Raw genomic sequence first — 22,450 nt, forward strand, 5'->3', positions numbered from 1 at the left:
AAACGCTTTTATCCAAAGCGACTTACAAACAATGACAACAGAAGTAATCAAAAATGTTATGATAAAAAAAAAAAAAGATTTCAGTTGCAGGGTGTTTTAAGGACTTACACTAATGTTCAATAGTTTGAGGTCAGTAACCTTTTTTTTTTTTTGAACGAAAGTATTATTTTTATTAAGCAAGGACAAATTCAACTGATCAAGAGTAAATACTTTTACATTGGTTAAAATAGAATTTCTACCAAATCAGCATATAGGAATGATTTCTGAAGGATCATGAGCTTTGACATCACAGGAATAAATTACATTTTACAATGTATTAAAATAGTAAACAGTTATTTTAAATTGTAATAATCTTTCACAATCAAATTATTATTATTTTGATCAAGTGACTGCACCCTCGGAGAGAATTAGAGACATTAAAACATTAAAATAAATGAAACAATAAAACAAACTTTTAAATGAAACATTAAAACAAACTTTTAAATGCTATAGTGTAGGTCTCTGGATGGTTTTGGTGTTTTAGTGTTGAGTCACCACATGATGTAAATTTGAGTCCTAAACTGAGAATTTATAGGATCAACATCCTCTCCCTTCTCTTTTTTTTTGCCGTAATAAATCCCATCCCTTTCTATATACGATGTGAAGATTTGATCTTGTTTAGCGCTGAGTGAATTCCAGCACATTTACTGGTAGCAGATGGAGAGGTGGGCGTCTGATGTATTCACAACTAGTCTCATCTGTAGCACTGCTGCCTCTATTTCTCCTCTTCTCCATCACTCTCACCTCCAAACATGGCCACCCTCCCCTGCAGTTATAAAACTCTGTTTCTCCTCTTTTCCCTCATCATTTTCTTTCTGTTCTTTGAAGAGGGTGTGCGCTGTTTAATTCCTGGCCGTAGCTTCCACCCCCACACCCCCCTGGGTCTCACAGCTGTATGTAGGTCAGCCGGCCCCTCCTCCCCCATCGCACTGCCCTACTTTCAACTGTAGCTTCCATGACATCATGCAGTCTGCCCGCTGCTAGCGCAGTACGCTAAGCATTAGCGCGCCATCCACTCACTGCATTATTTGGTCTCCGCAGCATCCAATTAGCAGCTGCGCTATCGTAACACTAACACTTTTCAGGTAATTAAAAATGCTGCAGACATCACAAAAACATTTTCTGCACTATTTTGTTTCTCTCAGCTAAACTTTTATTTTGTTATTGCTTTACCCTGCTGTAAAATACAGCTTAAAGTTGGGTTGCTGGTCTCAGCTGTTTTAAAGGTATAGTCATCTGTCATCATTTATTCACCTTCAAGTTCCAAACCTGTGAATTTCTTTCTGTTGCTGAAAACAAAAGAAGATATTTTGAAGAGTTTCTGGTAGCCACTGACTTCCACAGTATTTTTTTTCCCATATTATAGTAGTCAATGGATACCAGCAACCTGTTTGGTTACCAACATTCCTCAAAATATCTTCTTTTGTGTTTAACAGAAAACTAAATTCTTACAGGTTTGGAACAACTTGAGAGTGAGTAAATGAAGACAGAAATGTCATTTTTGGGGTCTCTTAAAGCTGGTTTTCCTGCTTTCCAAGCTGGTTTAACTGTTTATCTTGCTGACAAGTCCCTAAAATCCATCTGAAACCAGCAAGCTAAACAGGTTTGACTAGGCAAGCAGGTTTATTTCCACCTCAAACAAACATTTAAATATCAAATAAGTATTTTAAAAAATGTTAAAGAAATGTCTATTTCGTATTGCAATCCTACAAATCAAAATTTTGGAATAATTAAGATTTTAAAATGATTTGAAATAAGTCTCTTATGCACTCCAAGGCTGCATTTATTAGATAAAAAAATACAATAAAAATAGTAATATTGTGAAAGATAATTACAATTTAAAGAAATGAAAGATTTTTTTTTTTCAAAAAAAGAAAGTGTTATTCAGCAAGGATGCATTAAAATTGATTGAAAGTGACATTTTCGACAAAAAGATTTCTGTTTCAAATGCTGTTCGTTGATTTTCTATTCATCAAAGAATCCTGAAAAAATATTAAAGCAGCACAATCTCCATAAAAATATTAAGAAGCACAACTGTTTTCACCACTGATCCATTTATAACTATTATTAGTAATTAATTAATTTAGAACTAATAATAACTGATCATAATAATTGAATAGTATCGCTTTTTATTTCTCCTCTTTCCTACTACTTGCTTCACTTCTGTTTCAGTTTTTAATAACCATTTCTTACTATGTGTCAGTAAGTTGTTTTTATTTTAGCATGTGTGTTTGGCTCAGTGTTATTTTTTTAGGATTACTGATAAACTAATGTAGTTCGATTTGTATTAGTTATTTTAGTTTTAGTTACAGTTGTAGTAATGTTGTCATTTTATTAGTTTATTATGTCTATATAGGTTTTTTATTAAGTTTTAGTTTTATTTAATTTTAGTTATTTCAGTACTTCAACATACAAAATGGAAATGAAATAATATATATATATTGAATGTATTTATATATATGTACATGTATATGTGTTTGGCTGTACATACACACATGTAGTTGTTTTTTGGTGTTTGGCTTAGTGTTATGTTAGAATCATTATTATACTCATACCTTTTGTTCTTTTAATATTTTGAATTGTTTTTAGCTTTATTTTTTTGTTTTCATTTAAATGTTTAGTTTTGAAATGTTGTTGTATGCATTTGTCATTTTTATTTAATTTCTTTTATTTTCTTAAATGTGTATATATATAGTATTTATAGAGTTTTACCTTTTAGTTTTAATTACTTTTAATTACTAAAAGTAAAGTAAAAGTAAAGAATAATTAAGCACCAAACCAGCATATTAGAATGATTTCTGATGGATCATGTGACACTAACGACTGGACAGTAATGATGCTGAAAACTCAGCTTTGAAATCACAAGAATAAATTACATTTTAAAATATATTAATACAAAACACTTATTTTAAATTGCAATAATATTTCACATTATTACCATTTTCAGTCTTGGTGAGCATAAAAGACTCAAAATCATAATTATTTCAAACATTTGATGGTGTACAGGTACATGCCTGAGGAAGGTCATGAGAGTGAACTGTTGCTATTTAAATAGCTACACAAATATTTGGCAAGCTTCACTGTGTGCGATTTATTTGTTCCTAATTCTACCACACAACATGAGCTTTTAAAGCGTTTAATCCATAAACCCTTCCACTTTGTCTTACTTTCTGTAAAAATCAGTACCACACAGGCCAGAGTCTCACCTGCGCTTGAGCAACTTGTTATTCTCAGTCTTGAGCACGTGCAGCTTCTTGGCAAAGCAAACGACGATCATGAAGAGCAGGAGCACCATGAAAGCGGAGGCCCCGATGGCGATGCACATTACCTGGAACTCCGTGATGACCGATTCACAGCGGGCACCCTTGTGCCACATGTAGTCCTGGATGTTGCACCTGCAAGACAGAGAAAGGGAAATATATGCAAGCCTTTTCCACCAAATTGATAATTCGCTTGTATTTCCAGAAACAGATTTTAATGCATTGGTCAGAAGTTAATTTAATATAAAATGAATGAGATTCATAGCAGTTATTTCAAATATGGTAATTGCAAATAAAATAATTGTAAAATGTATTGTGAACAAACAATAACATCAACTGAATGCATGTGGTGTTTCCACTGTAAATCCAATGCATGAGCCTTTTCTTTTGAGCGATATTAATTTATTTTGCATCAGTCTTGGCAATATTAATTTGCTGTTCAGAAAACATCACTCTATGCTGACATTATCCCAGGCATTGGCCTCTGATGTTAGCAGTTCCTGGTTCAAGACCAGCAGGCTTTAGGGGCCAGTGCAGAGCCAATTTTTCCGCCTCTTCTCCAATGAAAACACCCTGGAGCAACATGGCTCTTACTGGGATTCGTTTAGCAGACAATACCACGCCAACACACACTCATTTTTGAAATGAGTTACACTTTAAACACACCATATTAAGACACACAAGAAACACACTATACTAATCCTTATTGGCTTCCCAAAAATGTGCTTTGATTCCCCATGTAGTCTCTGGTTCCATATGAATTATTCATGGGGGCTCAGTGCATCTTCTACACCAATTTTTACCATTCATTTTTGCAGACACCTAGGTGGATGACAAGTTCACTGCCTTTATCTTACCGTAAGTTTCTTCTACACTGCATTAGACTGGATTAAACAGCAGTTCTGAACTTGTCCCAGAAGTAGTAAAGTCAGTGAACTAACTTCAAAGACTGTCAGGATTTGCCATATTAAAACACAGTGGCATTTGCCTTGAAAATCCAGTAAGGCAATCCAGTGTCACAATATTATGTTTAAGTGTGTATGAAAATGCTGCTACCAAAAAAGGTTGCAGAATTCAGGGGTTTGCATCTGGCTTTTGTCAGGAATAGAAGCACATGCGCATCTGCATCCTCTCCATCAGCTTCCTAAACTATTCCTTCTCCATTTTGTGCACATAACAGTAGGTTTGAGGACAGACCAGCAAACAACATCAAAGGTGCAGACTGAAAGATGAAATCTGATATATTAATAAATAAATAGAATATTTTATAAATTATAAATTATATTAGAATAAAACATGTATTATGTATATATATAAATTGAAGTTTTTATTTAAAATAATTTAAAATAATTAAAAAATAATATTTTAGATTAGAAAATGTATATATAATTAGAAATAATTAGTATATATATATAAAATCTGAAGTTTTTATACATATATATTAAATTATAGAATATTTTAATTACATTATCATTTAAAGTACAATACAATTGATAAATTATATATTAAAAATCTGATTGGTTCATGCCATTTTTGATGTTTCTCCAAGAACATGTCCTACTTGGGCAAATCACATTAAGCGTGAAATGCACCTTGTGCAAGTAGTAAAGAGCTTCAATGCAGGGTCATCATTCAGATAATCATGGGAAAGACAGCTACAAATAGCCGGAGAAGGCAAGAACCCTACTGAAGAAAAACAGATGTATAATACACCACACCACAAATCTGATGATAACCGAAACATTTGCAAGCAATCAAACACAAATGATCTGCAAAGACTGCAACCCTGTGCCCTTCTCTCTTCCTCAACCACATCCACATATGCACACACTCAAATGTAAATGTCTATAATGAAAGGAAGTCGTCTTCATTCACAATCTTGGTGGTCACGGGAGGGGGGTCTGAGGTTTCACTCCTTTTCACTACAGCATCCTGTATGCAGGGGCGTCAGACTGGGGGTAAAACCAGTACTGATTACCAGGGCCCCAAAGGAAGAGAGGGCCCTTGAAAAGTATGGAATATATTTTATTTTACCTGGATATTTTCATTTCCTAATTAAATTTCATAATGAATGTCAGATGAAACGTAAATTTTGTGTATTGGCTGAATAACTTGGTTGATTGACTGACGGTTTCATGATCCCACCCCCCTTGCTAATGCGCCAAATGGTTTAGTCCATCTGCACGCAGTTTGTTTATGTTAGTTGAGCATCTGGTGGAGCGCTGTAGAAATGTCTTTCTCAAAGAAAGCCAAATCAGGCCACCAAAAAAAGAAAGGAAAGACAGGAGAAGTTAAGAAAGGCCCGGGATCTTGTGCAACGCCCCTGCCTGTATGCCCCTTTGTGCCTGCGCCAACACCGAGCGAGACGAAGGAGAACAGGGTTGGTGCGGTGCCACAGAGTGCATTCAATCCCAGGAGGGAGAGCGAGGTGATGGGCGTGTTGATGTGAGCGTGCATTTAAATGCATCCTTACAGTGGGCTGTATAAAGCAGCCTGTCTATTCAGCCCCTCAGCTGTTTCTCATCCACCCTCCCAGATCTCAACACTCTCTTAATCGTGTTTGTTTCTTCAGCAAAACTTTGCATGCTATCTAAATTACATTCTACACCCATTCTCTTGCCCGTTTTCCAACCCAACCCACTTTTCAGGGCTTTTAGTCAAGATCTTTCTTTCTTGCATTCTTTTGTTCCTGTCTCTCTCTCATGTTTATAGCTGCAAAAAAGTAAAAGCTAAATTCTATAAAGTATAAAGAACATCTGATATAACTGCAACTGACAGGCTAAGTGAGTTTGTGTGTTTGATTTCAGAAACACAGACCAGATTACAAAACACAAGCCACCAGGCTACTTAACTAGGTTAAAGGTATAGTTCACCTAATGTTGTGACTTTCTTTCTTCCGTGGAGCACAAAAGAAGTTGTTTTGAAAAACACCTCTTCCTTTTCATCCATACAATGAAAGTCAAGAGGCTCTAATGTTGTTTGGACAGAAGAAAAAGTCATACAGGTTTGGAACAACATGAGAGAGAGAGTACAATGAGGGGAGAAAAAATGGGTGTAGAAACAATTTTCACTCAGAAATTGCTCACTGAGACATTTTTACAAACAATGACAAAGAAACAGCAAGTAACACATCAAATTAAACATGAAATTTTGAAGTAGAAATACTTAAATAGTATTTTCTTGTAAAACAAACTCCAATAATCTGTTTTATTTATATTTTAGAAAAAATTTCGTATACTTAACATGAAATCGCCATTTTAAAAATTTTATTTTAAATTATGTTTTTGGGTAAGAAACACAATTCACTCTTGATTTCAAATTTTACACAGATAACACCTGATAATATGGAAGCCCATTTCTGCCACTGAATAAAACATTTACAAAAAGGTAACTGCAACTTTTTATCTCACCATTCAGACTTTTTTTTCTTGCAATTGCGAGTTTACATTTTGCAATTCTGACAAATTGCATGATATAAAGTCACAATTGCGTGTTATAAAGTCAGAATTTCAAGATATAAACTCGCAATTGTAAGAAAATAGTCACTCTTTTTCCCTCAGAATTGGACTCACAATTTCCCTCACAATTGTGAGTTTATATCTCACAGTTCTGAAAAAAAGAAGTTAAAATTGCGAGAAAAAAAAGTCAGAATTGTGAGATGTAAACTGGCAATTGCAAGAAAGAAGTCTTTATTTCTCACAATTGCAAGTTTAGATCTCACAATTCTGAGAAAAAATTCAGAATTGCAAGATGTAAACTTGCAATTGCGATGAAAAAAGTCAGAATTGTGAGATAAAAAGTCGTAATTGCCATCTTTTATTTTTTATTCAGTGGTGGAAATGGGCTTCCATATATATCAAATTAGTAACTATTAATAACGAATTACACGGCTACATACAACCTTAACTGGTTGCATACAGTGCATTATTGTTAAGCAGAATGTATTATATAGCAAATTGTAGGGCTGCCCCCTAATAGTCGACTAATCGTTAGTCGACCAGAAGAGGCTTGGTCGACCAAAATTTTATTAGTCGCAGAAAAAAAAAAAACACTCCACAGGCGAAGTCACCCAGTCCGTGACTAATAGATCGTTATGGTAACGGCTAGTCTATGGTAATACAGGACATTCAAACGCTCGCCTATCATTCATCGACCTCTCAAATATGGCTTATCATCTGAAATATGTAAGTATTAGCAACTTTACATGTCCGCTCAATCTAATGTTAACCTAGAGAAATGTGCGCTGTTTAAGTGTGTGTGAGGAGAGTGGAAGCTGAACAGCGCTCACTGCAGATGGAGGCGCCGGCGCGCTCACTTGCTCCTAAAATACTGGTCATGTTTGTCTTACAGATAATAGTAATACATCTTTCGAATCTGTAAAGACTCTACGTTTATTTGTGTGCTCTCACAATAAAAACAAAGCGCGCTTTTGTGAAATAATGAAAGCAAATATGATGCGCTTTCTGCCGTCTCGGTCTGTAAACTTGAGCGCGAAACACCGTCTATATCTTTACCTTACAGAGATTAAAATATATCTATAGAGAATGAAATGTCTACTTTCAAATGAACTAATACAAATGGAAAACAAATATTCTCAGATTATGCAATCCGTATGAAACATGCATGCAGGCGCATCACTACTGCGGAGATGAGTCAGTGCCACCTACTTCATCTCTTAATCCGAAAGCAAAAAGCACTAGTTTACCAAAATATTAAAATGTTAATGCAGTCTCCTTGCTGTTTTTCCCTGACACATTCATAATCATTTCTTCTGCCGGTGCTGTGGCAAGCTTTATGTGTGTGCTTGAGCGCTTATTAGGCTATGTATGCAATTAAAGGCTCATTATCATGATTTAAGTGGTTTATTAATAAACGTGCGATTAGTCGACTAATGCTTCAAATGAACGACTACTAGTCGACCAGCAAAATCCTTAGTCGAGGACAGCCCTAGCAAATTGTTATACTATCGTTGTACTATCAAAAACGTAAACTACATTATTGCTCAGGGATATATTAAAAGCTGGATATAGGACATCCTGTATACATACAGTACACCAACGTAAAGTGGAACATACTCGAATTATGCTTACATTTTCTACGAAAAGGAACTATATTATCTGTCATCTCTTAATCTTAAAGGAACACTACACTATTTTTGAAAATAGGCTCATTTTCCAACTCCCCTAGAGTTAAACAGTTGAGTTTTACCGTTTTTGAATCCATTCAGCCGATCTCGGGGTCTGGCGGTAGCACTTTTAGCTGTAGCTTAGCATAGATCATTGAATCTGATTAGACCATTAGCATCTCGCTCAACTGAAAATAGGCTAACTTCCGCCAACATAACCAACGTGACCACCTGCTTGCACAGGGAGCGTGCTGGAGACTATTTTCAGGTGCTGCGTAATATATCATTGCGCCTACTGTCCCCATAGTACGGCAGCAAAGTTCCTTGATTATTACGCCGGAATGAGAGTATAGTTCCTAGCCATATCGGCCTAGAAAATCGCAACTTTTCATTTTCCGTCGGTCTTAGTACACGATGTAACTACAGAAGAGTCAAGTTTTAAATAGGAAAAATATCGAAACTCTTTGGTCATTTTTGAGCGAGATGCTAACGGTCTAATCAGATTCAATGATCTATGCTAAGCTACAGTTAAAAGTGCTACCGCCAGACCCGGAGATCGGCTGAATAGATTCGAAAACGGTAAAACTCAACTGTTTAACTCTAGTGGAGTTGGAAAATTAGCCTATTTTCAAAAATAGTGGAGTGTTCCTTTAAAGCACAATTTCGAAAAATAATTTTACAAGGTAAAAGATGAAAAATTGTTATAAAATTTAGTTTCACTCTGAAAGAGCATTGTTTAGCAGCATGACTATGCCGTTGCACCTGAAAATGTTGGTCTAAGCTAGATGAGAGTTGAATTTGTGCCATTAATCTCTGTGTATAAATATGGGCATTTTATGAAGCTGCCGTGTGGACAGATGGTCCGGCTAAGACCGTGTTTGTGTGTACATGTGTGTGTGTGTTGCATGCAGTGCTGAGATGGATGGATGCCAAACAGCCCCAGCTGAGCAGTAGCAAGCAGTAGTTGAAACAGATGTACTGATGACATGTCATTCCATCACTAATATCTCTCTTAAGACCAAACCTCCCCTCTGTTCCCCTCCATTTCACCACTTCTCTCTCTTTCTCCACTCTGCCATCTCTTCCTCTTTCAAGAACAACATAAATACAGATAGTTTTACTTTTGCCTGTTGCAATAAAAAAATGTCAGGACACCTACTCTGTTGGCAAAAATACTGTATGCATAAGGGTGGTTGCACATATTAAAAAAAAAAAAAAAAATGCTGCAAAACCAACGTGATGCAAAAGTGATACAAAAAAAAAACAGAGAGATATATTTGTACTTTTGAAGATACAACACAATATCATGGTCATTCTAAACTATTTTACATTTTGTCGAATTGGTGGCTAATTCATATGAATTTGTACAATCTCATTTGTATGTTTCATACAGTCTGCTTGTGCCTGAGTGACGTTAATGTTTAGTGTGCGCTTCATGCTTACTTTTTTCAAAAAATTGTACGTTTTCATGCTATTCACATCGTAGAAAATCATACAAAATTGCTTCGAAAATTATGTTTTCCTGTCAAATTGGGTTGGAAAATCCAATTCATTCGTGATTCCAAATTACCTGTATTATATAGCAAATCTCAACTGCTTGAGTGTTGTATAATCGAAAAATGTAAACTATTAAATCGCTCAGCATAATATTAAAAGTTAGATATAAACTCAACTGCCTGACTTTTTATTTTGTTGCAAAACGTAACAATATTATCACCCAGCTCTTTATATAAAGTTGTATACATAAGTATGTACTTTATCTGCATACTTACAGTATATTCACACAGGTGATATACTGTATACTATATAGCATATCTCAACTGCTTGATTTGGCGCAAAATGTAAACTATATTGTTGCCCATCTCAATCTGCTAAATGCGACTATAAGGCATGAAGATTTTAAGATATTTTAAACATTAACATAATGCTTTTCTGTAAAGCTGCTTTAAAACTATGTGTATTGTTAAAAGCGCTGTATTAATAAATTCGACTTGACAGCCGCAAAATGCATCTTAAATATTCATATTCATCAAAATGTTCCATCTGACCTAGTCGTGATTGTATCGCCACTTTAAATATGCAAAGTGGTGAGGATTCAGCAATATCACTGATAGTGCTACACTGTCATTTTCAGCAGATGGATTCTTACTAAAGCGAGCAACAGTAAGTGCAGGCTATTTTACATGGTACACTGATAGTGGTACAATATCTTTGTCACCTCTTTCCTGTTAAAAATGAACTGGGAACTCACAATGACCATGTAGAATGGCTTTTAGAGAGATTTTGTAAAGCTTGGCACTGCACAGCCTCTTAATTAAGTGTCAGTGCAGCTTGTCGTCCTAAACACAGCCACACCAAGAGCAGCACCCCTTCATTAACTCTAAACATGTGGTTTACCGGTGCTGCCACAGTCATCACTCCTCAATTCCTGAAAAAATAAATAAATAAATGACTAGGGTTATGGCACATTATTTCGTACTGCCAAATGTTTGTGATATTCAGTTGACTGAGCTTAGAGAGTCTGCAGCCCAGTTGATCCCTGGATCCCTGGGGTGGTGTAAGGGTGATTCCCAGATGGAGAACGCTCTTACTCGGAGACCACCAATGGTAATAACCCAGTGACTGAGAAGGATCAGGACTGGATTAGGACCACTCATTAATCAGGTCCCGCTGTGTAAGTCACAACATCATTCTGTCTATCTAGAAAACAAAGTGTTTGCTGATCTTCCAAATCTAAATTAGCAAATTATACCATTTAAAAAACAGGAGTATTTTTTTGGTAACAAAACAACCAGGATCCTAATTATGATGACAAACAATCAAACCTGATGAAAAATATACACAATTCAGCTATTAAATAAATTAATGACTGATGGATTAAAACAGCAGTATTTATCTATATTATACAAAAAAAAAATAATAATAAATACCTTTATAAATATATATATATATATATATACAGTTGCATTTATCTATATTGTCTTTTAATACGAAATAAATTGTAAAAAATAAATAAACAATAAATACATACAGAAAATAAATATATAGTGACTTTTGTGCTCACTGTTGAATGATGACTCATATGCAAACAGCAAATCTTTTCTGAACCACTTAATAGAAATGAGTCATCTGAACAAACCAAATCACTAAAAAAAGGGGTTGAATTCAAAATAACATGCTACCGTACTAATCTTACTATTTCTGCCATATTTTTAATAGCCAGAAATAGTAAGGGTATACTAGCAAGCTATTGCCAAACTGTCTGAATTAATCAAACGGATTATAGAAAAGAAAATGAATCAAACCCAACACTATACTTGATAGCTAGGTACTTACTAATAATAAAGTAAATTGTTAGCTAAAGTAATGGTTTCTGACATAGTGTAGATAACAACATTTTCAAAAAGGTAGCTGAACTGTAGTTTAACATTAAAGTTTGAGTAGATTGTATCTTGGCTAGCAAGAATTTTCAAAGTAGCAGTGTAAACTGTAAATGTATGTTTTCTGAAAAGATTAAAGTCTACATGTCCTCTGTGCCACAGCATGGGCGGTTTGAATGAGACTGCAACAAACTTTTGAGACACAAACAGTCATGACAAAAACTGATGCAAACAGTAAATAGATTTTGCTTGAATATTATTACATTATCTCAAATAAAAACACTTTTTGTGTAGCCTGACTTGCCTTAATCTGTTTCCATGCTGGCACACAGAGCAGAAGTCTGACTCATACTTGTTTTTTCTCTCTCTAAACTCCACATATCTCTCTGAACTCTCTGAAGTTGATTTCCATGTCCTCCTGTGGATGACTAACACCCCACAGGAAGGAAAATCACAATGTGAAATATCTTTAACATCTCAGTTGTTTCTTCTAGACGGCAAAAATAAGAAAAATATGAAAAATATGAATGAGACAGTTGAGGAGATGAAGTTTTTTGAATCCTGCTTCCTAGTGCCTCACCTTCGTCTTTCTTACAAAACCTTCGTCTTTCGAAACTTTATTGGCTCATTGCAGCTTGTCTGTGCACTTGCGCAAAGACTGGACAACAGGATTCCAAACCAGAAAATTGATGTATTGCTTCTTTGAACAATCTTGGAATTCATTTATATTTTTATTTTAGAAGAAACATCTGAGAGTTAATACTTAATATGTACACAACTGTTCTAAAGTTTTTATTATTATAATTTTTTTTAAGTCTCTTCTATTCACCAAAGCTGCATTTATTTGATCGAAATATTTTGAAATATTACAATTTAAAATAACTGTTTTCTGGTTAGCTATATATAGTTGTGTGTGTATATATATATATGATATCAAAGCTGAATTTTCAGCATCATTACACCAGTCTTCAGTGTCACATGATCCTTCAGAAATCATTCTAATAATGCTGATTTGGTGGAAATATTTCTTCTTATAATCAAATGGTTGTGCTGCTTAATATTTTTGTGGAAACTGTGATACTTTTTTTTCAGGATTCTTTGAATAGAACATTTAAAAGAACAGCATTTATTTGAACAGAAAGGCTGTACTCTCACTTTTCATCAATTTAATGCATTCTTGCAGAACAAAAATATTAATTTCTTCAATAAAAATCTTACTGGCCCCAAACTTTTGAACGCTACTGTAATTGAGAGCTCTATTAGTTGTACTTGGCTTCAAAAGAGCAACCTCCAAGCATAAAAAGTCCTCTGGGATGTTAACAGAAAGTTTCACTGACTCTAATCATGTTTTGTAACTGAAATGAAAGCCCAGCTGTCATAAGTCTGCACATACTTACAGAAAGCTCTCGATCAGAACACTAAAAGAGAGGTGCGTGCGCAGGGGAGGGGGAATGACGGAGCGCTGAAAAGATGTCTGAGCCATTAACATTCATCCTCTAATAAGATTGCAGTGGTGAATAAATCAGTGTGTTCAGACGAGCCTCATATAAACAAAGCCAACATGGGACGCAGTTGCCCAGAGCTCCACTGACCCACTTTGGCTAGGCTTGTTTTGGGGAGCCAGTAAGGGTAACTGGTCCCAAAGGGTGGGGGGGGGGTTACTGGCAGGGCAAGCGTCTGAGCATGAGGAGGAACTCAGAGTGAGGCTCAGAAAAATCACATTTGATGGCATTTAGCAGATGCTCTTATTTAGGGTGAATAGAGATGTACTGTAATAAATTACACTGGTTATTATGTGAGACAAGTATCTGGGAGTAAGTTTTCAGCATGATAATTTACTATGAGCATGGACTGCTCATATTATGTTACAATGGTATGATTTTAGGTGGGAAAAGGGAAAGAAAAAAATGGTTCTGCTCACTGACAGGTTCTTTGGGAAACCAAAAATGGTTCTTCTTTGACATCACTGAGAAAAAAAAACCTTTTGAAACCTTTATTTTTAAGAGTGTACTTAAACATTTATCAAATTCTTCCAAAATCCACCGATCTGTTTATCCAGATTAATTTTATAAATATTTACTCATGCATATAGCTCTATACTTATTGCATACTGCATGTAACCATCTTAAATTTAAAAGGAGAAACATCTGAGACAAAATCCTTATATGAAGCATAACTCTCATAAGCAACCTTTGAGCAATAAAATGTTCCTCTAGGATTTACTCTAACTGCTAACCATGACCTCTGAGCTGACGTACAGGTTGGGGTTGCAGTCAGGGTCATTGCACAAATCCAAAAAGAGGGATGGGCGAGAGATTTATCACCATAAATAAGTTGTTAAAGTCCCTGTAAAGTCAATTCTGAGAATTGTTTCTGAATGCATTATAAATGTTACAAATGTATTGCTGAAACACATTACAAAGACTGTGAACTATGTAGTACTGAATAGTGGAGTTAGACAGTTAAACAGTTTTTTTTTTACCAATTCTGTGTTCAGGATTTTTTGGGCGGGGCTAAAAAGGGTGTTCGATGACGCACTGGAGCCCCCGAGCCATGGCCCCTCCCCTAACACTAAACTAGAGCACATTCGCATCAGTTCACCCGCTCAATCGCGAGTTGTCAGTACTGTTAGTAACACACAGCCTACATAGTTTGCTAGCTAGCTATGCCTTTGTCACTGAAATGCGTATTTCCTGGTTGTGATAACATACAAAACAGCTCGGTGACCTTATTTAAATTTCCTAATAATGATTATATCAAAAAGAGTTGGATTAATTTTGTGAAGAGCCACCTTGATGGAGAGCTGAGGATCACCACCAAAACCCGCCTCTGCAGTGATAATTTTACACCGGATAAATTTATAAACTTTCATCGGAAACAACTGGGATTCACTGATAATCCGCTGTTACTGGTAAATGGGGCCGAACCGACTATTTCCCACTTCGGCCTTCATCCTCCCTTCCGGACACGCCCCCAGCGTTTGAGAGCAGGGGATACCGCCCATTTTTTCAAGATTTTGATCACTTATTTTATTTACTTGGCGGATTTTTTCATCATTCATCATTTGGAGTGGTTAATAATACATTTTTCTGTGGTGTGACAAACTCAGAACACATATTTAATATTGCCTTTACAGGGACTTTAATGGTCACTGGCTGGCAAGAGGATGGTCTCAGATCTCAATCACGGCATGAATTACAACCTCTGGATGTCAGGAGGACATTGTGAAGAGAGAATTACACTCAATTTCACATTTCTGCAGTACTGAGAGCAACTGAAACCATAAGATTTTAATTTACCCTAGGAATACCCCATCAAAACCCCCAAAATATCATCAGTATGTGACTTTTATATAAGAAAAATCTGGTAGTTGCTTTTCAGGAAGCAGTGTGCATAGCAGCATCCTCCCCCAGTTTTGACCTAATCTACCCTTGAAAAAGCTGAATTTCATATCTCTTCATACTTATTTTCAGCTTAAACATAATCCTCATGATGACCTCTTTATAGTGGCAGTCACAGGCCCTGTATTTGCTTTCATGGTAAATGCATTTACAGTGATAGCAAAGTTAATGAACCTGATGTTATTGTCATTTGTCTAAATTGGACTTGTTAATCATATTTTTCTAGTAAAAGAGAGGATTGTATGCATAATGCAAGACACATGAAAACAAACCAGGTTTCATAACATACACTTGTGTGACTAGACTAGTGTGCAATCACGTCTCATGTTTGGGCAAAAACAGTTGTGCTCAAAATAATCCGGCAACGAGAGGGAAGTTTCCTAATAAACTTTCCTTATAAAGAATCTGGGAAAACGTGGTACTTTCTGCTCCGCAGCACTCGGCCTGTCCTTGTGCGAGTCCTTAGTTCCTCTCATGACCAGATGTGCCATGAGGGAGGGCTGATCTTCTCGAGAGGTTCCCTCTGTTTCATTCCAATTTATAACTACATATTCCAAAGAAAATACCAGTGGTGTTTGCTTATGCAAAAGCTGCCATCATCATGCTAGGGTGTCAGAATTCAGATTGGCTCCCCTTTAATTCATGTGTGTGAATTTGAATGGAACTGGCCACATCCCACAGGAAGTTGAATTGGAATGGCATTCTCAATTCAACTTGGAACGGCACATATCCCTGTTTCTAAGGTTCACTGAATGTTTGCTATGCAGTTGCTAGGGTGTTTTGGATGATTGCTAATTGGTCACTTTCTGGCCCAAGTCAGAAGAGCCCACCCTCAAGTAGTCTGGTCACCAGATATGGTTTGAGACCTTCAAAATAAGTCTATAGGATTTTTTCACCCATTTAGTGAAAACTAGGTCTAATCACCTACAGAAGTAACAGCACACCTGTCCTGAACAAACCAAACGATAAGTATGAGCAATATTAAAGGCGCAGTATGTAATATTGACAGCTGGTTGAAATGGGTCAGTCAAAATTCAAACTATTGGAGAGAGCTGTTTCTCCCGCCCCCGCTTCCTCAAACTCGACACTCTCGTGGGTTGCCAGTTTGAGGACACGCAAGAGCGCAATTGACTATTAAAGGTGACAAGCCTTAGACTTTACGTTGATGAATTGTTTTAATATGCCTCTGGTCATAGAGCTTTTTAGGTGGATGCCGAGGCTTTTTAGGTTGGGTAGAATCTGTGATCTCTGACCCAGCTGGCTTCCATGGCTGCAATATGCTGTGTTTTCCGCCAACTGCCAACCCGAGCTGTCAAAATACTATTGGGTAAATTGGCAGTGGGTGGAATCACACAGACCAAAACAAAAACAGACATTCTGACACGCAACGCACATTTCAAAGTAGAATAAGTGGCTGTAGCATTGTTTTTCAGAGAAACAAGTACGTGAACTTAGCTTGTTTCCTAAATATCTGCAAATGTATTATTATATTTTTGTGCTTTAGTACAGTCCCAAAATTTCATACAGCGCCTTTAATAGTAATTCTTGCCATAGTGCATAACCTGGTTCTTCTGAATGCTCACCTGCAGAACATTTGAGCTCCTTCCATAACATAGCACTGGCCCCCATTGAGGCAGTAGTTGGGCTGCAGGTCACATGGAGACTTGCAGGAGCCATTGGTGCGGACAAAACCTTGCCGACATTCTGTGCCGTTAACTGAGTCGACCACACCAGGGGGAGCACGGGGGCCTGCACCCACAGTGGATCCTTTGGGGAGCGTGAAAACAGGGTTGGAGGGCAATCGAGGAGGGAAGCGTTTGGAAGGAGGAGTAGTGGAGATGTCATCGTCATAAGAGTCAGTAGTGCTGCTGTAGGGGTAATCTTCAGTGGTGGGAGACACACTGTCGTCGTAGGGCGTCATGTAGTCGTAGTTGTCGGGCATGGACCAGGAGGTGGGGTCACGGCCCTGAAGCTCATGCGGGGAATGAGACGGTGGGCCAAGGTTCTTGCGGCGGGAGCCAGGGTCAAAGAAATCTACGGTGACGTCAGACGGGGAAGGGGGATGAGCTGGGGATGGGGTTGTGGGAGACGTCTCATGGTCGAGGTCAAACACAGTGGTCTCCAAATCTTCTTTAGCATCCAGCCAGGGTGGTAGTGTAGGCACTTGCTGCTTCACTTCCTCTTCCGTTTCCTGTTCCTCTTCCTCCATGAAGGGGGTGACATGCTCCTTCACGAAGGAGATACTGACAGGCTCATGGAGAAGCAAGTTTTCTGTCTCAGCAGACTCGGAGCTGATCTCTGGGCTTGCCAAAGTGGTTGTGGCACCTTCACTGGAAGTTGGAGTTCCAGGAGTTGGCTGGAAGACCTCTTCCAGCATGCCACTGCCTACTTCTTCATCTCTAAACTTTCGTCCGTTGCGAGTCGGGTCTGAGGAGCTGGACAAGCTGGTGAACGGTGACACCTCCTCTATCTTCTCCTCCTCATCTCCGGTAGACAAGGAGGTCACGTTAACAGCACTATCAACCTCGGTTTCATTTCCCACCACAGAGTTACCTGTTGAAAGGAGCAGATCACAGTTAGGAGAACTCAATGAAAACCTTTGCATTCATTGAAAAAGCAGCTGGTATTTAACTCTTTGCTTATTTCCTTCTCAGTGGTAGGTTTCCCAATATCTTTAAAAACTTCTTTAGCAAGCCTTGAGATTAGGCACAATTATTTAACTAATGCACATGGTTGTCAAAGACAGGATTAGGGATTATGGGTCGCGACTAGATTCATATGGGCTCCCGGCAGAGCAACAATTACCTAAAAAGACACACACTATCTTTGACCATCAGAAAAGCCCTTAAGATTCTTTTGTCATCTTATCAGGTCTAATCAAACAATGTTGAAATTTAATTAAAGTAAACACAGTGTTCATAATCAATTCAATAAGGAAAAAAATAATAATAAGGAGTTACTTGATTTTATCCATCAAGTTGACTGTGAAAAATGTCACTATCTGACATGTGGTTGAAAAATAACAGGGCTTGCTTGGTGACTATGAATAAATTACATTTTGATCACTGTGCAATATATTGAAACTTGTGCTCAAAATACAACCTATGAAAACAAGTCTAAATATGCTTCTAAGGCAAATGTATCATATTTTATAGATCTGTATATATTTTTACTGGAAACAAATCAAAAACACTTCACTAAAACTTATTAAGAAGTCATTTTTGAGGTAACAATAGTTTACAAAGGCATTTGTTCCCCTTTGGAATAATATAAACAAATGAATCATTCACAATAGGTCCAAGAATATGACTAAAAACACAGACACTCCCAATGAAGTAATGGTGAGCTAAAAATATCATCTCTGGCCAAACTAATACAGTTAAGCAGGTCTCTTCCTCAATGACTAACAGTCCCTTAGACATCAATACAGCTTCAAGTACAATTCATTATCATTATGTTCTTTTTCATGAATTCAGAACTTGACATTTAGCCACTGGGAAATAATTCAAAGAACAAAGATTTCGTAGTTGTGGACTAAAAGCTCAAAAATGTGTTGCGGCTTCCACTACACAGGAAACTGTGTGAATTTCTGGAATGGCAATAGCGCATTTTTTTGAAGTATATAGGCTCAGCTAAAAGTGTGTTTTAAAACACAGTGGATCTGTGATCCTGAAGTAAAAGTCTAAGCAAACTTACATGATAGCCTCTCTTTCTTGAAGATCTTTGTTTCCAAAGATGGCTGATTTGCATTGATTCTCCTGTGCCATTACCTGACTGCTCTAGTGATGAAAAGTTTATTTACTTCTGTATTGCCAGGACATTTTTGTTCTAAAACATCTGTGTTTTTTCACTTTAAAACCAGTGACTAATAAAGAAATAAATTGAGCATCGTCGGAGACATAACATGTGACAGTAGAGACTAAGATCTTTGGCACAGAGATGCTTCCCAGAAAAAAAAAAGGTTCCCAAAAATGGCCAGATGTGCTTGGTCTGGATTTTATTAGTGAGCGTGAATCACTAATGTAGTATTTATGTGACAAATCTGACGGAGATGAATCTGATAGAGCTCCTTTGTGGTAACATTATAGTCTCTGCATTCGTGCAAGATTAACATGCCTTTCAAACACAAATGTCAAATCGATATTGAGGCATAAACACCAAACATAATACAACAAATAAGGGGAAACATATTCAGCTTTCGCACACTCAAGCACATGAAATTGGATATTTAGAAACCTTAGGTTGTAATTCTTTTCTACTCTATTATATTTCAAAACATAATTTATTCCTGTGATGGCAAAGCTGAATTTGTAGCGGCCATTACTCCAGTCTTCAGTGTCACATGATCCTTCAGAAATTAGATTTGGAAAATTAATTAGAAAAACTAAAAGGTACAAATATCAAAGCTTCAGAGTAAAAATGAATCCTATGTTTATTTTAACACAAAATATGATGACTAATACAGGAAGACATGATCAATCTGACTAAATAGAAACCAGATGTGTAATTAAAATTCACGATCTCTACTGTACTGTACGTTGCACCATTAACACAGCCAATGCTAAGTAATAAAGCTCTCATTTGAGTAGCATAATCATATTTCCAGATTAGCGTATCTGCTAAATTGTATAATGGTGTTTCAGTGTGACTCATGTATAGAGCAGCCAGTGATTAAATTCGGGATAAAAACCAAACTGTGGTGTGGAAGGTCAGAATTTGATAAGTGAGAACAGTTAATGCACAGTGTCCTTCAATCATTTGCAAATGTATGTCATGGATACCTGACGGTAACCTAATTAGGAGCAGGATTTTCACATATGCTGTTTTCCAGAATACAGAATACGCCGAGCCGGTCAGACAGTCAAGACTATTTGTTTTGTAAGAATAAAAACATTTGACACCAGCTGGAATGCTGGTTTTGCAGATTTTGTGGGTTAAATAGCCAGATCTGGGTCAGATCTTTACAGCCAAGGCTTTATCAAAGATCTCCAGCCATAGTATTTAATGCGCCTCCCAGACGGGACGCAGTACAGGAGCAAGGAACCAGGGGCCCCAGGCAAAGCGGACACAAAAAGGTCCTTGTGTTTCCCCTTTTCTCTCAGATGGTCAAATCTTGTTACATAATACTCAGTTACCCCTTTTCTCTCAGGCACCCCATTGCAGCCCAGGGGGGAGGAGGTAATTTGGGGTTTGCCGCTTGTTGTTTGGTGGCCAGGCTGGGAGGAATGATGGCCACGGGATCTTAGTTGCATGACTTTGGGGAGACGCCAGGCTCTTTGTTTGTGCAGCTCTGCAGACAGTGAAGGGAGGACAGCGAAGAGCACTGACAGCTCGTCTGTACGTCTGATGGTTTTCTGATGACAGGCTGCCTGAGCAAAAACTGTGGGAGGTACAACTCAGAAAAACCATGGACCCAACAGCTGCATTTAAAGGGTGCGAATGATGTGATTTCAATTTTTCCTTTCTCTTTGGAGTGTTACAAGCTCTTAGTGCATAAAGAAGATCTGTAAAGTTGCAAAGACTAAAGTCTCAAATCCAAAGAGATATTCTTTATAAAAGTTAAGACATGTCCACGCCCTCCTAAAACGGCTCGTTCTAACACGCCCCCACATGTCTACGTCACTGTGTGGGAAGATTTGCATAACGCCGCCCAAATGTTCACACAAAGAAAGAAGTAGTACTCTCACTGTAGTATTGTTGCCGCCACCGCCATGTCGTGAAGAGCTGTGTGTTTCGTTGTGAAAGCGAAACTACTTTGTTTGGCCTTCCAAAAGAGGATGATATCAGCTTCGTCATGCCTAGAGCTGATCCGTGCTGGTCACTGAGGAAATACATCAACTTCGCGCTGTGGATCACCGGATCGGCTTTCACCGTGGACGAAGCGGAGTCCAGCCCGGGGTCGTCACATGTGGTTGCCGCAAGCCCTCCGGCTGCCGCTCACTCTAGCCCGCCGTGTGTGACAAACACGCCCCCACATGTCTACATCACTGTGTGGGAAGATTTGCATAACACCGCCCAAATGTTCACGCAAAGAAATCGTGGATCCTTCGTCGAATCCGCCTGCCGCACCGTTCTCAAGCCCGCTGGCCGTTCCTCACTCAAGCCTGCAGTGTGTGACGCTGTGTGACGCATTTTATGGAGGACTGTTTCTTGAACCTGCAGAGTAGCCTACAATGGATCTCTGCTCAAAGGCTGTTCTATAAAGTTGGGCAGTTCCAACTTTGCAAGGACAGTCTGGCGCTTCTGACTCACAGCCTGTAAGTACATTTTTTTATATTTAAAGAATTTGCCACTGATGATTCAAACGCGAGTTTGAGCAGTGTAGAGTAGCACTTATTGTTTGGCATTTCTCCGATCACAAATGCAGACATGGTTTTATGTTTACGCGGCGCAATACGCAAACACAACATAATGTTCTTTTTAGCAACGTCATATGACCCCTTTAACTATTATTATGTCATCTTCTGTCATAATCATATCTTATAATAGGTGGAGTATAACATTGCGATTTCTGTAAAGTCAACTTATTTCCAATTTACATCCACTTTTTCTTACATAATTTACTTACAAATGTACTTTTTTGTAATAAAATTAAGTTAACAATAAAATTTGAAAAGTTTATTAAAAACAATTATAATAGCATAAATATACACTACTGTGCAAAAGTTTGGGGGTGGTAGGATTTCTTTAATGTTCTTGAAAGAAGCTTCTTATGCTCACCAAAACTGCATTTATTTGATCAAAAATACAGTCAAAATAATAATATTGTGAAATATTTTTAGATTTTAAAATGTAATTTATTCTTGTGGCAAATTACTTAAGTGTTCAGTGTCACATGATCCATCAGAAATCATTATAATATTCTGATATTGTGCTGAAGAAACATTTCTTATTATTATCAATTTCGAAAACAGTTGTTGCTTAATATTTCTGTGAAAATGAAAATATAAATTTTTTCACAATTCTTTGATGAATAGAAAGGTCAAATGAACAGCATTTATTTTACTTTATTACTGTCATTTGTGATGAATTTAATGCATTCTTTTTGAATAAAAGTATTAATTTCTTTAAAAAATATGATGTTACTCACCCTAAACTTTTAAACGGATGTGTGTGTGTGTATTATATATATAAAAGCTGATGCCACCAAAGATTAATCACCAAATGAAGCGCCTTAATCATTGCATTGCTCCAGAACTTTGCGATACAAAAAAAAAAAAAAAAAAAACTTTCAAAATATAAATA

At 37.2% G+C, this 22,450-nt stretch overlaps 1 protein-coding gene across 7 annotated transcripts in view; it reads right to left on the minus strand.

Annotated features, from left to right (window-relative positions):
- The window catches only part of LOC107666839 (chondroitin sulfate proteoglycan 5-like), a 38,716-nt gene that overhangs the window by 12,708 nt on the left and 3,558 nt on the right, over positions 1 to 22,450 (minus strand). For all 7 annotated transcript variants that reach the window (XM_016458329.1, XM_016458333.1, XM_016458331.1 and 4 more), the window contains exons 2-3: positions 16,789 to 17,758; positions 3,246 to 3,434 (exon numbers count right to left, since the gene is read on the minus strand). In XM_016458329.1, the coding sequence (XP_016313815.1) occupies positions 3,246 to 3,434; positions 16,789 to 17,758 (1,159 nt within the window). The remainder of the gene's footprint in view (positions 1 to 3,245; positions 3,435 to 16,788; positions 17,759 to 22,450) is intronic.

Source organism: Sinocyclocheilus anshuiensis, unplaced genomic scaffold (genome assembly GCF_001515605.1).
Source record: "Sinocyclocheilus anshuiensis isolate Anshui unplaced genomic scaffold, SAMN03320099.WGS_v1.1 scaffold267, whole genome shotgun sequence".
Classification (NCBI taxonomy): domain Eukaryota; kingdom Metazoa; phylum Chordata; class Actinopteri; order Cypriniformes; family Cyprinidae; genus Sinocyclocheilus; species Sinocyclocheilus anshuiensis.